Raw genomic sequence first — 12,860 nt, forward strand, 5'->3', positions numbered from 1 at the left:
CCTTTAGTCCCTCCCCCTCCTAAATGAAGCCCCTTTAGTCCCTCCCCCTCCCAGATGAAGCCCCTTTAGTCCCTCCTCCCTCCTAGATGAAGACCTTTTAGTCCCTCCCCCCTCCTAGATGAAGCCCCTTTAGTCCCTCCCCCCTCCTAGATGAAGCCCTTTAGTCCCTCCCCCCTCCTTGATGAAGCCCTTTTAGTCCCCCCCCCTCCTAGATGAAGCCCCTTTAGTCCCTCCCCCCTCCTAGATGAAGCCCCTTTAGTCCCCCCCCCTCCTTGATGAAGCCCTTTTAGTCCCCCCCCCCTCCTAGATGAAGCCCCTTTAGTCCCCTCCCCCTCCTAGATGAAGCCCCTTTAGTCCCCCCCCTCCTAGATGAAGCCCCTTTAGTCCCTCCCCCCCTTCCTAGATGAAGCCCCTTTAGTCACCCCCCTCCTAGATGAAGCCCCTTTAGTCCCCTCCCCCTCCTAGATGAAGCCCCTTTAGTCCCCCCCCCTCCTAGATGAAGCCCCTTTAGTCCCTCCCCCCCTTCCTAGATGAAGCCCCTTTAGTCCCCCCCCCCCTCCTAGATGAAGCCCCTTTAGTCCCCTCCCCCTCCTAGATGAAGCCCTTTTAGTCCCCCCCCCTCCTAGATGAAGCCCCTTTAGTCCCTCCCCCCCTTCCTAGATGAAGCCCCTTTAGTCCCCCCCCCCCTCCTAGATGAAGCCCCTTTAGTCCCCTCCCCCTCCTAGATGAAGCCCTTTTAGTCCCCCCCCCTCCCAGATGAAGCCCCTTTAGCCCCTCCCCCTCCTAGATGAAACCCTTTTAGTCCCCCCCCCCTCCTAGATGAAGTTGGATTTTTTTTTGAAAGATATGACTCACTACAGCAAGTCCAATGGTCCAAGCCAAGCCATGGTATTTCTGAGAGAGACAACACATACCCAATTAAAAAGAAATAAAAACACCTTTTATGTACACATTTTATGTCAAAACTTTTACAACATGCCATCTATATATTTATACAGAATATGCTTGTTACCACATACCCCTGTATAGAAAATATATTATGAGATCAAATGAAGTTAGACTCAGGTCTATAGACATGGAAAGTACAACACTGCCTTTTAAAAAAAATCTCCTTTTGAAATTCTTTATTTTCAATACCCACTCATTCAGTGACTTAAGTGTTTATTTGCCTCATACTAAAGAAGAACTCTCTAGTGGATCATAAGCACGCTTGCTATTGTTGTTGTTGTATTTTATCCTGCAGGACCCGAGCTGGCCTTGTAGAAGCCTGATGAGAAAATACTCAGCTCGCTCACTTATTTACACTGCGAATCTCTGAGTGATCTAATGACTCTCTCTCTCTCTCTGTGTGTGTGTGTGTGTGTGTGTGTGTGTGTGTGTGTGTGTGTGTGTGTGTGTGTGTGTGTGTGTGTGTGTGTGTGTGTGTGTGTGTGTGTGTGTGTGTGTGTGTGTGTGTGTGTGTGTCTCTGTGCGTGTATTTATCCTCTTATTATGATGTTGCCTTAGTCCCTCCCTGATAGCCTTGTCTCTGCCCTTCTCTTTATGTTTTAAATCTAATGTTATTTGTCACATACACATGGTTAGTTAATGCGAGTGTAGCGAAATGCTTATGGTCAATATCTCCTTAAATAACCCCCTAAAGATAGATAGAATGTTCCCCAAAACCAGGGGCGCAACTTTAGTTTTAGAAGTGGGTGGGGGGGGGACATAATAATAATAATAATTATTTTATCCAGTTGGATAAACACTCCAAACAGCCTACCAACCACTCGGAGGCATCCACATGGTCCTAAAGCACACATTTGCCTCATTTTGTGTCATAATTCCAATGATAAAACTGGGTGGGGATAAAAATACCAATTTCAGAATGTGGGTGGGACATCAAATGACCATTTTATTGGTCACATACACATGGTTATCAGATGTTAATGCGAGTGTAGCGAAATGCTTGTGCTTCTAGTTCCGACAATGCAGTAATAACCAACGAGTAATCCAACATGTCCCGTAACCCCCCCGTCCCCCGTCCCCAGTGGAAGTTGCGCCCCTGCCCAAAACATCCAAGATGTTTTCCTTCACAATGTACAGAATGCTTTACTGATGGCTGGTTAGCTATGTTGGGATTGGAGCAGTAGACTTCGATGTCCTGGATCTTTTCGAATCCCCTAAAGATGGATATCAAGCGGTTTTACAAGGCTACTATTCACTATCTCCTTAACCCCTTAAAGATGGATATCAAGCAGTGTTAAAAGGCTTGTAGTCAGTATCTCCTTAACCCCCTAAAGATGGATATCAAGCTGTGTTACAAGGCCTGTAGTCAGTATCTCTTTAACCCCCTAAAGATGGATATCAAGCTGTGTTACAAGGCCTGTAGTCAGTATCTCTTTAACCCCCTAAAGATGGATATCAAGCTGTGTTACAAGGCCTGTAGTCAGTATCTCCTTAACCCAATCCTCACCTTCTGATGATGCAGTAGCTTTGGCACTTGTTGTATGAGCTTTTATGTGGATAATAAAACGTTTTGGCACCATACAGAAGTCTGGATCACCAAAATTCTTCACAAACTCCATTTACGGCATAACATGACATACTAGTGCTTAGAACACCCACAGCTCCCATGGTTACGATGCAAGTGGATGGGAAGTGGGGTGGGTTATGGGTTAGGATCAATAGGAGTGGGTTGTATGATGAGGAAATCAAAATGGAGTGTCTGGGTGCATCTCAATACACTAAAATAGGTTTCCCTCCATGTCTCCTTTCTGTCTTTCCTTCATCTGCAACGATGTGAAAGAGCTGAACAAAGTGAGAGTTCATCTCTGGTTTTTATCCATCACATTGCCTTTACTTAACACCTGCTTTTTCAGTTCAGTGCAGACGAAGGAGAGGGTGAGGAGTGGAGGAAGCCCCTTCAGACGATTGGGATGGGACCCTCAATGCAGAGACTGAGCCTAATCTACACAGGTGCCCAGTCCCAAACCAATACCTCACCCCGAACCCTAGGACCTTGTTGACTACCTGACAGATTGTTTGGATTTGTATCAGTTATAAGGTTGAAACACCCATTAGCCTTCTGTAAGTTAAGAAGTGTTTGTGCCATACAACTTCAAGTCCTTTTAGATTGGAGGAGTCAGGACTTTCGGAAAGGGACAAGCTACTGGTTTGGAATCAGGCCGTTTTGTGCAATCCCAGTCTCATTCTTTAATGTTTGTAATGGAGCCTGGTTTAAATCTTTAGCAGCGGCTACAGACTGACAGACGGCGTTGTTTATATTCTACACCAGTGCAAAAATATTTTTCAGACTGACGTTGTTGTACGGAATATTCATCTTTTTGTGTTTATTTTCAGTTTTTTTGTTTGAGTTTTGTTTCCTGACTGTAGATTTTCTAATATAGCTTTTTCCTTGTTCTTCTTCTTCTTTAGTCTTATTAATATAGCTTTTTCCTTCTTCTTCTTCTTTAGTCTTGTTTCCATCTTGTAACACTTTAGTTTTTTTTGTTTCGCGATTTTTCTCTTTAATATATATCTCCTATAGTTTCTCTTCCTTCATTTTCTTTTTTACAAAATGGGAGACAGAATGATGAACAATACATAGACTTGTTCTTTTCATCAGCTCTTCTTATCAGACCGGATCATTTTGCTTTTCATTCTTGTAAACAAACGGGATTCAGCACACCACAGTTTGTTCTCCCTCGTTCTTCATCTCCCTCCGTGTTCTCTCTCTCATCTTCCTTCCCTCTCTCCTCTCACTCTCATTGGAGAAGAGCCCTGATTTGTTTGGAGGTGCTGTCGTCGTTTAGATGTCGGGTCGTATACCTGGAGTGGAGTAGAGGAGGAGGAGAGGATGGGAGGAGAGAAAGACACATGAGATGAGTATATGTACATACACTCTACACTCTCTCTCTCTGTGTCTGTGTCTCTCTGTCTACTCTCTGCCTCTGTCTCTTCCTCTCTCTCTCTCTCTCTCTCTTTCTCCCTCAATGTCTCCTCACCTCAGTGCGTTCAGTCTACAGTCTACAGTCTCCTCACCTCAGTGCGTTCAGTCTACAGTCTACAGTCTCCTCACCTCAGTGCGTTCAGTAGTCCCTCCACGCTGTTGGAAGGCTGCTCTTTCAGCACCTTGATGCAGCCCTTCATCTGTACACACACACACACACACACACACACACACACACACACACACACACACACACACACACAAAAACCAAAGATACGCACAGCTTTAGAGAGAGGTCATCACCCTACAGGAGGACATCTTGTGTGGTCAGATAGAAGCAGCATTTTAAGCAGTATACGAGTAGAAACATGGATGTTTGTGTGTGTGTGTGTGTGTGTAGTTTTTGTGTGTGTGTGTCTTACGTCTATTTTGGAGGTCTTGGCGAAGGCTCCTACAGGGTGGACATGGTCGTACAGAATGATCACTCCCACCATCACCCTCATACAGAACAACATGGTGTCTGTGTTGGTGAACCTACAACGGTACTCACTATGGAGAGAGGAGAGGGACGGAGGGGGAAGGGATCGGAGAGAGGTAGGTGGGGGGGAGGGAGAAAGGGAGAGGGGGAAGAGAGAGGCAGAGAGAGGGTGAGATAGTAAGGGGGTAGAAAGAGGGAGAGAGAAAGAGAGCGGGATTGTTATTGCTTTAATCAGCTTTAAGACGCTGATGTTCTTTTGGATAATGACTTTTATGATAATGAGTTATCATGCCAATAATTTGTCAACAGCAACCTTGGGAAAATCCTCTCCATTATCATTAACAGCAGACTCAGTGAAAACAATGTACTGAGCAAATGTCAAATTGGCTTTTTACCAAATTACTGTACGACAGACCACGTTTTCACCCTGCACACCCTAATTGACAAACAAACCAAAACAAAGACAGTCTTCTCAAGCTTTGTTGATTTCAAAAATGTTTTTGACCCAATTTGGCATGATGGTCTGCTATACAATTGATGTAAAGTGGTGTAGGGGAAAAAACATACGACATTATAGAATCCATGTACACAAACAACATGTGTGCGGTTAAAATTGGCAAAAAACACACACATTTCTTTCCACATGGCCGTGGCCTCTTCAATATATATACAGTTGAAGTCGGAAGTTTACATACACTTAGGTTGGAGTAATTAAAACTTGTTTTTCAACCACTTTCATGTTAACAAACTATAGTTTTGGCAAGTCGGTTAGGACATCTACTTTGTGCATGACACAAGTAATTTTTCCAACAATTGTTTACAGACAGATTATTTAACTTATAATTCACTGTATCACAATTCCAGTGGGTCAGAAGTTTACATACACTAAGTTGACTGTGCCTTTAAACAGCTTGGAAAATTAAAGAAAATTATGTCATGGAATTAGACGCTTCTGATTGGCTAATTGACATTGTTTGAGTCAGTTGGAGGTGTACCTGTGGATGTATTTCAAGGCCATACCTTCAAACTCAGTGCCTCTTTGCTTGACATCATGGGAAAATCAAAAGAAATCAGCCAAGACCTCAGAAAAAACATTGTAGACCTCCACAAGTCTGGTTCATCCTTGGGAGCAATTTCCAAATGCCTGAAGGTACCACGTACCACATCTGTACAAACAATAGTACGCAAGTATAAACACCATGGGACCACGTAGCCGTCATACCGCTCAGGAAGGAGACGGGTCTCCTAGAGATGAACGTACTTTGGTGCGAAAAGTGCAAATCAATCCCAGAACAACAGCAAAGGACATTGTGAAGATGCAGGAGGAAACAGGTACAAAAGTATCTATATCCACAGTAAAACGAGTCCTATATCGACATAACTTGGAAGGCTGCTCAGCAAGGAAGAAGCCACTGCTCCAAAACCGCCATAAAAAAGCCAGACTACGGTTTGCAACTGCACATGGGGACAAAGATCGTACTTTTTGGAGAAAAGTCCTCTGGTCTGATGAAACAAAAATAGAACTGTTTGGCCATAATGACCATCGTTATGTTTGGAGGAAAAAGGGTGAGGCTTGCAAGCCAAAGAACACCATCCCAACCGTGAAGCACGGGGGTGGCAGCATCATATTGTGGGGGGGGTGCTTTGCTGCAGGAGGGTCTGGTGCACTTCACAAAATAGATGGCGTCATGAGGGAGGAAAATTATGTGGATATATTGAAGCAACATCTCAAGACATCAGTCAGGAAGTTAAAGCTTGGTCGCAAATGGGTCTTCCAAATGGACAATGACCCCAAGCATACTTCCAAAGTTGTGGCAAAATGGCTTAAGGACAACAAAGTAAAGGTATTGGAGTGGCCATCACAAAGCCCTGACCTCAATCCTATAGAAAATTTGTGGGCAGAACTGAAAATGCTTGTGCGAGCAAGGAGGCCTACAAACCTGACTCAGTTACACCAGCTCTGTCAGGAGGAATGGGCCAATATTCACTCAACTTATTGTGGGAAGCTTGTGGAAGGCTACCTGAAACATTTGACCCAAGTTAAACAATTTAAAGGCAATGCTACCAAATACTAATTGAGTGTATGTAAACTTCTGACCCACTGGAAATGTGATGAAAGAAATAAAAGCTGAAATTAATTATTCTTTCTACTATTATTCTGACATTTCACATTCTTAAAATAAAGTGGTGATCCTATCTGACCTAAGACAGGGAATTTTTACTAGGATTAAATCTCAGGAATTTTGATAAACTGAGTTTAAATGTATTTGGTTAAGCTGTATGTAAACTTCTGACTCCAACTGTATCTACGGATAAGGCGAGGGGACTACAACAGTCTGCAGCACCCGGCCTCACCCTACTAGAATCTGAAGTCAAATGTCTACTGTTTGCTGATGATCTGGTGCTTCTGTCACCAACCAAGGAGGGTCTACAGCAGCACCTAGATCTTCTGCACAGTTTCTGCCAGACCTGGGCCCTGACAGTAAATCTCAGTAAGACAAAAATAATGGTGTTCCAAAAAAGGTCCAGTCGCCAGGACCACAAATACAAATTCCATCTAGACACCTTTGCCCTAGAGCACACAAAAAACTATACATACCTCGGCCTAAACATCAGCACCACAGGTAACTTCCACAAAGCTGTGGATGATCTGAGAGACAAGGCTAGAAGGGCATTCTATGCCATCAAAGAATTTGGCATACTAATTTGGTTCTGACAAAAAATACTTGAATCAGTAATATAAACCATTGCCCTTTATGGGTCTGGGGTCCGTTCATCAACCAAGAATTCACAAAATGGGACAAACACCAAATTAAAACTCTGCATGCAGAATTCTGCAAAAACACCAAATAATGCGTGCAGAGCAGAATAAGGCAGATACCCGCAAATTATCAAATTTCATCAAAGCCGTTAAATTCTACAACCACCTAAAAGGAAGTGATTCCCAAACCTTCCATAACAAAGCCATCACCTACAGAGAGATGAACCTGGAGAAGAGTCCCCTAAGCAAGCTGGTCCTGGTGCTCTGTTCACAAACACAAACACACCCCACAGAGCCCCACGACAGCAACACAATTAGACCCAACCAAATCATGACAAAACAAAAATTTAATTATGTGACACATTGGAAAGAATTAACAAAAAACAGAGCCAACTATAATGCTATTTGGCCCTAAACAAAGAGTACGAAAACAAATTTGAAAACAAACATGATTTTGATAAACTCTCATATCTACTGGGTGAAATACCACAGTGTTCCATCACAGCAGCAAGATGTGTGACCTGTTGCCACAAGAAAAGGGCAACCAGTGAAGAACAAATACCATTGAAAATACAACCCATATTTATGTTTATTCATCTTCCCTTTTGTACTTTAACTATTTGCATATGTCTACACTGTATGTAGACATAATATGTCACTTGCTTTGGCAATGTTAACATATGTTTCCCATGCCAATAAAGCCCTTAAATTGAAATTGAATTGAGAGGGAGACGGGGGATAGGAAGAGAGGAAGAGTGTTATAAAGATAAGAGGTAAAAGAAAGACTATGTAAATATAGAAAAAACAATTCAGCTTACACTTGGCCTGAAGGTCATGACATGACATGACATGACGTAACATAACAAGAGAGAAGGAAAGAGTGGAGGTACTCACACAGCAAGACAGTAAGAAAGAGAGAGGTGGAGTAAAAGAAGGAGAGAATGTAGAGAGGGATTAATAAAAGAAAGGACAAGAGAAATAATAGATAAGTAAAGGACTAGATAAGTAAAGGACTAGATAAGTAAAGGACTAGATAACGAAAGGACTAGATAACGAAAGGACTAGAGAAAGAGAGGACTTAGAGAAAGAGAGGACTAGAAGAATAAAGGACTAGAGAAAGAGAGGACTAGAAGAATAAAGGACTAGAGAAAGAGAGGGACTAGAGAAAGAGAGGGACTAGAGAAAGAGAGGGACTAGAGAAAGAGAGGGACTAGAGAAAGAGAGGGACTAGAGAAAGAGAGGACTGGAAGAATAAAGGACTAGAGAAAGAGAGGGACTAGAGAAAGAGAGGGACTAGAGAAAGAGAGGGACTAGAGAAAGAGAGGAACTAGAAGAATAAAGGACTAGAGAAAGAGAGGGACTAGAGAAAGAGAGGACTAGAGAGAGGACTAGAGAAAGAGAGGGACTAGAGAAAGAGAGGGACTAGAGAAAGAGAGGGACTAGAGAAAGAGAGGGACTAGAGAAAGAGAGGGACTAGAGAAAGAGAGGGGACTAGAGAAAGAGAGAGGACTAGAGAAAGAGAGAGGACTAGAGAAAGAGAGGACGAGAGAAAGAGACTAGAGAAAGAAAGCTACTCACGGGGTCTCCAGCATGACGCGACACACACATGCCATGGTGCTCAGGCAGTCTGTGGTGTCTTCAATGGGTAATGTCTTATTCTGTAACACAGACAGCAGGTTGGAGACAGAGTAAATACCAGCAATGGCCCCCGGAGGGAGACAGAGAGTAAATACCAGCACTGGCCCCTGGAGGGAGACAGAGAGTAAATACCTACGCTGGCCCCTGGAGGGAGACAGAGAGTAAATACCAGGCTTGGGGTGTGGTGACGCAAGTATAGGGTGACTTGGGGTGTGGTAAGGCTAGTATAGGGTGATTTGGGGTATGGTGAGGCTAGTATAGGGTGACTTGGGGTGTGGTGAGGCTAGTATAGGGAAGACTCATCTCTTCAGTAGGTCCTATGATTGAGTGTAGTCTGGCCCAGGAGTGTGAAGGTGAACGGAAAGGCACTGGAGCAACGAACCGCCCTTGCTGTCTCTGCCTGGCCGGTTCCACTCTCTCCACTGGGATTTTCTGCCTCTAACCCTATTACAGGGGCTGAGTCACTGGCTTACTGGTGCTCTTCCATGCCGTCCTTAGGAGGGGTGCGTCACTTGAGTGGGTTGAGTCACTGAGGTGGTCTTCCTGCCTGGGTTGGCGCCCCCCCCTTGGGTTGTGCCGTGGCGGAGATCTTTGTGGGCTATACTCGGCCTTCACTCAGGATGGTAAGTTGGTGGTTGAAGATATCCCTCTAGTGGTGTGGGGGTTGTGTTTTGGCAAAGTGGGTGGGGTTATATCCTGCCTGTTTGGCCCTGTCTGGGGGTATCATCGGATGGGGCCACAGTGTCTCCTGACCCCTCCTGTCTCAGCCTCCAGTATTTATGCTGCAGTAGTTTGTGTCGGGGGGCTAGGGTCAGTCTGTTATATCTGGAGTATTTCTCCTGTCTTATCCGGTGTCCTGTGTGAATTTAAGCATGCTCTCTCTAATTCTTTCTTTCTCTCTCTCTCTCGGAGGACCTGAGCCCTAGGACCATGCCTCAGGACTACCTGGCATGATGACTCCTTGCTGTCCCCAGTCCACCTGGCCGTGCTGCTGCTCCAGTTTCAACTGTTCTGCCTGCGGCTATGGAACCCTGACCTGTTCACTGTGATTACTATTATTTGACCATGCTGGTTATTTATGAACATTTGAACATCTTGGCCATGTTCTGTTATAATCTCCACCCGGCACAGCCAGAAGAGGACTGGCCACCCCTCATAGCCTGGTTCCTCTCTAGGTTTCTTCCTAGGTTTTTGGGAGTTTTTCCTAGCCACCGTGCTCCTACACCTGCATTGCTTGCTGTTTGGGGTTTTAGGCTGGGTTTCTGTAATGCACTTTGATATTTCAGCTGATGTAAGAAGAGCTATATAAATACATTTGATTTGATTTGACTTGGGTTGGTAGCTATTAGTAAAGGCAAGTATAGGCTCTTGTTTAAGGGGGCAGGAGTTGGCGCTAGTTAACATTAAGAACCAGAGGGAAGGGATGGAGGTAGGAGGTAGGGACTAGATCAAGGGGACAGGGGTCGTGACTGACCTCTGACACAAACTTGGTGGTGGCGTTACTCAGGGTCTTCAGCATGGGCGTGGCCTCGGCGTAGAACAGAGACATCCGATTGGCCATCTCATTGTTCACCTCGTTCTCCGCCTCCAACTGCAGCAGAGAGAGATGGTTTTGAACAAGGCCACATTTGCATATTTTGCACAGGATTCCACTTTAATTGTTATGTATTATCAAGTAATCTAATGTGACATTCAATGCTTTCCTGTTTGCAATTCATTAAACATCTACATAGAGAGTAAACACTGTGGTGATGAGTAAACACTGTGTTGATGAGTAAACACTGTGGTGCTGAGTAAACACTGTGGTGCTGAGTAAACACTGTGGTGCTGAGTAAACACTGTGGTGCTGAGTAAACACTGTGGTGCTGAGTAAACACTGTGGTGCTGAGTAAACACTGTGGTGATGATTAAATACTGTACTATGTGGTGATGAGTAAACGCTGTGGTGATGAGTAAACACTGTGGTGATGAGTAAACACTGTGGTGATGAGTAAACACTGTGGTGCTGAGTAAACACTGTGGTGCTGAGTAAACACTGTGGTGCTGAGTAAACACTGTGGTGATGAGTAAACACTGTGGTGATGAGTAAACACTGTGGTGATGAGTAAACACTGTTGATGAGTAAACACTGTGGTGATGATTAAACACTGTACTATGTGGTGACGAGTAAACACTGTACTGATTAGTAAACACTGTACTAGGTGCTGATGAGTAGCTTTTATCTTTTTCACATGTGACTATGGTAACAGTTTGTAATGAACACTGTTACCCTAGCAACTGCCTGACAGATTAGCCAAGTGATCCAGGTTAAGGCACCAATGTAGCACAGGCTAACATGGTCTTACCTGCTGGTTGTACAGCCTGTTTCTACTGACGGTCTTACCTGCTGGTTGTACAGCCTGTTTCTACTGACGGTCTTACCTGCTGGTTGTTGAAGCCTGTTTCTACTGACGGTCTTACCTGCTGGTTGTTCAGCCTGTTTCTGCTGATGGTCTTACCTGCTGGTTGTACAACCTGTTTCTACTGACGGTCTTACCTGCTGGTTGTTGAAGCCTGTTTCTACTGATGGTCTTACCTGCTGGTTGTTCAGCCTGTTTCTGCTGATCGTCCTCCTGTAGTAGCTGAAGTCATTCTGAATGGCTGGGTTTGTCATCTATAGGGGGAGGGGGAGAGAGAGGGAGGGGGGAAAGGAGAGAGGGAGAGAGAGAGGGAGGGAGAGAGAGGGAGAGGGAGAGAGAGAGAGAGGGTGTGGGAGGGAGAGGGATAGAGAAAGGGGAGAGAGAGGTAGGGGGAGACGGAAGGAGAGGGAGGGGGAGAGAGGAGGTTAGGGAGGCGGGGGAGAAGGGGTTAGGGAGGGGGAGAGAGGGGGTTAGGGAGGCGGGGGAGAAGGGGTTAGGGAGGGGGAGAGGGAGGCGGGGGGGGGGGAGAGAAAGACAGACAGTGGATAGAATAAGTACAGTTAAAAACAGTACTTTATACTCTTAAAATGACCTAATGTCCCACTGAAGGACAACAGGAAGGAGAGAAAGACTGGTCATTCACAACAGGAAGGAGAGAAAGACTGGTCATTCACAACAGGAAGGAGAGAAAGACTGGTCATTCACAACAGGAAGGAGAGAAAGACTGGTCATTCACAACAGGATGGAGAGAAAGACTGGTCATTCACAACAGGAAGGAGAGAAAGACTGGTCATTCACAACAGGAAGGAGAGAAAGACTGGTCATTCACAACAGGAAGGAGAGAGACTGGTCATTCACAACAGGAAGGAGAGAAAGACTGGTCATTCACAACAGGAAGGAGAGAAAGACTGGTCATTCACAACAGGAAGGAGAGAAAGACTGGTCATTCACAACAGGAAGGAGAGAAACAGGAAGGAGAGAAAGACTGGTCATTCACAACAGGAAGGAGAGAAAGATTGGTCATTCACAACAGGAAGGAGAAGTGTGTATAGGAAAGGGATATGAAGTGTTATGAAGGTAAGGACCACTTTACCCCTCCCTAATATTATGGAAACATAATTGGTGTCTGACCAAATTAAGCAAGATTTTAGTTTTGGGTTTTAACCAAGATTCCTCCCTCCCTCCCTCCCTCCCTCCCTCCCTCCCTCCCTCCCTCCCTCCCTCCCTCCCTCTTTCTCTCCTCCTCCCACATCCCTCTCTCCTCCTCCTCCTCACTTTTAGTTCGTCGAAGCTGAGGGTGAAGTGGAGTATCTCTGCGAACTGTTTTGCCAGGGCCTGTTCTCTCTCTAGGTGCTGCATGGGAGCGTAGGGGGGGCTCGTCAGCGCCTCCAACAGGCTACGCAGGGCATTTTCTACAAAGACACATGTACATAACGTTAGTTTCATTACCATTAGTATTCAGTCAGCTGTGCATGTACGTTTTCATCAGAGCTTGTGGCTCCTCTGAACTGTCTTGTAGCCACATTACACACATGCGATTCATAAATAGTATTGTCTGCATTCCTGTGTCCTTGTCCTAATCATATCCCTTACTATGGTGTCCATTCGCATGCTATTGAACCCAGACCCGAGTATTGCTGCATGTAGCTCTGT

The 12,860-nt window shown here is 45.0% G+C and overlaps 1 protein-coding gene across 1 annotated transcript; it reads right to left on the bottom strand.

The window, feature by feature from the left end:
• Positions 1-918: 918 nt before the first annotated feature.
• LOC129842942 (CYFIP-related Rac1 interactor A-like) lies at positions 919-12,668 on the bottom strand. The gene is made up of 7 exons (XM_055911654.1): positions 12,483-12,668; positions 11,384-11,461; positions 10,283-10,399; positions 8,749-8,828; positions 4,354-4,480; positions 4,061-4,131; positions 919-3,810 (listed from the first exon to the last, which is right to left on the bottom strand). Exons 1-7 carry the CDS (start codon positions 12,657-12,659, stop codon positions 3,747-3,749), a joined length of 714 nt encoding a protein of 237 aa, XP_055767629.1. The 5' UTR covers positions 12,660-12,668; the 3' UTR covers positions 919-3,746.
• Between the last annotated feature and the right edge of the window lie 192 nt (positions 12,669-12,860).

The sequence above is a fragment of the Salvelinus fontinalis genome, unplaced genomic scaffold (assembly GCF_029448725.1).
Source record: "Salvelinus fontinalis isolate EN_2023a unplaced genomic scaffold, ASM2944872v1 scaffold_0077, whole genome shotgun sequence".
Taxonomy (NCBI): domain Eukaryota; kingdom Metazoa; phylum Chordata; class Actinopteri; order Salmoniformes; family Salmonidae; genus Salvelinus; species Salvelinus fontinalis.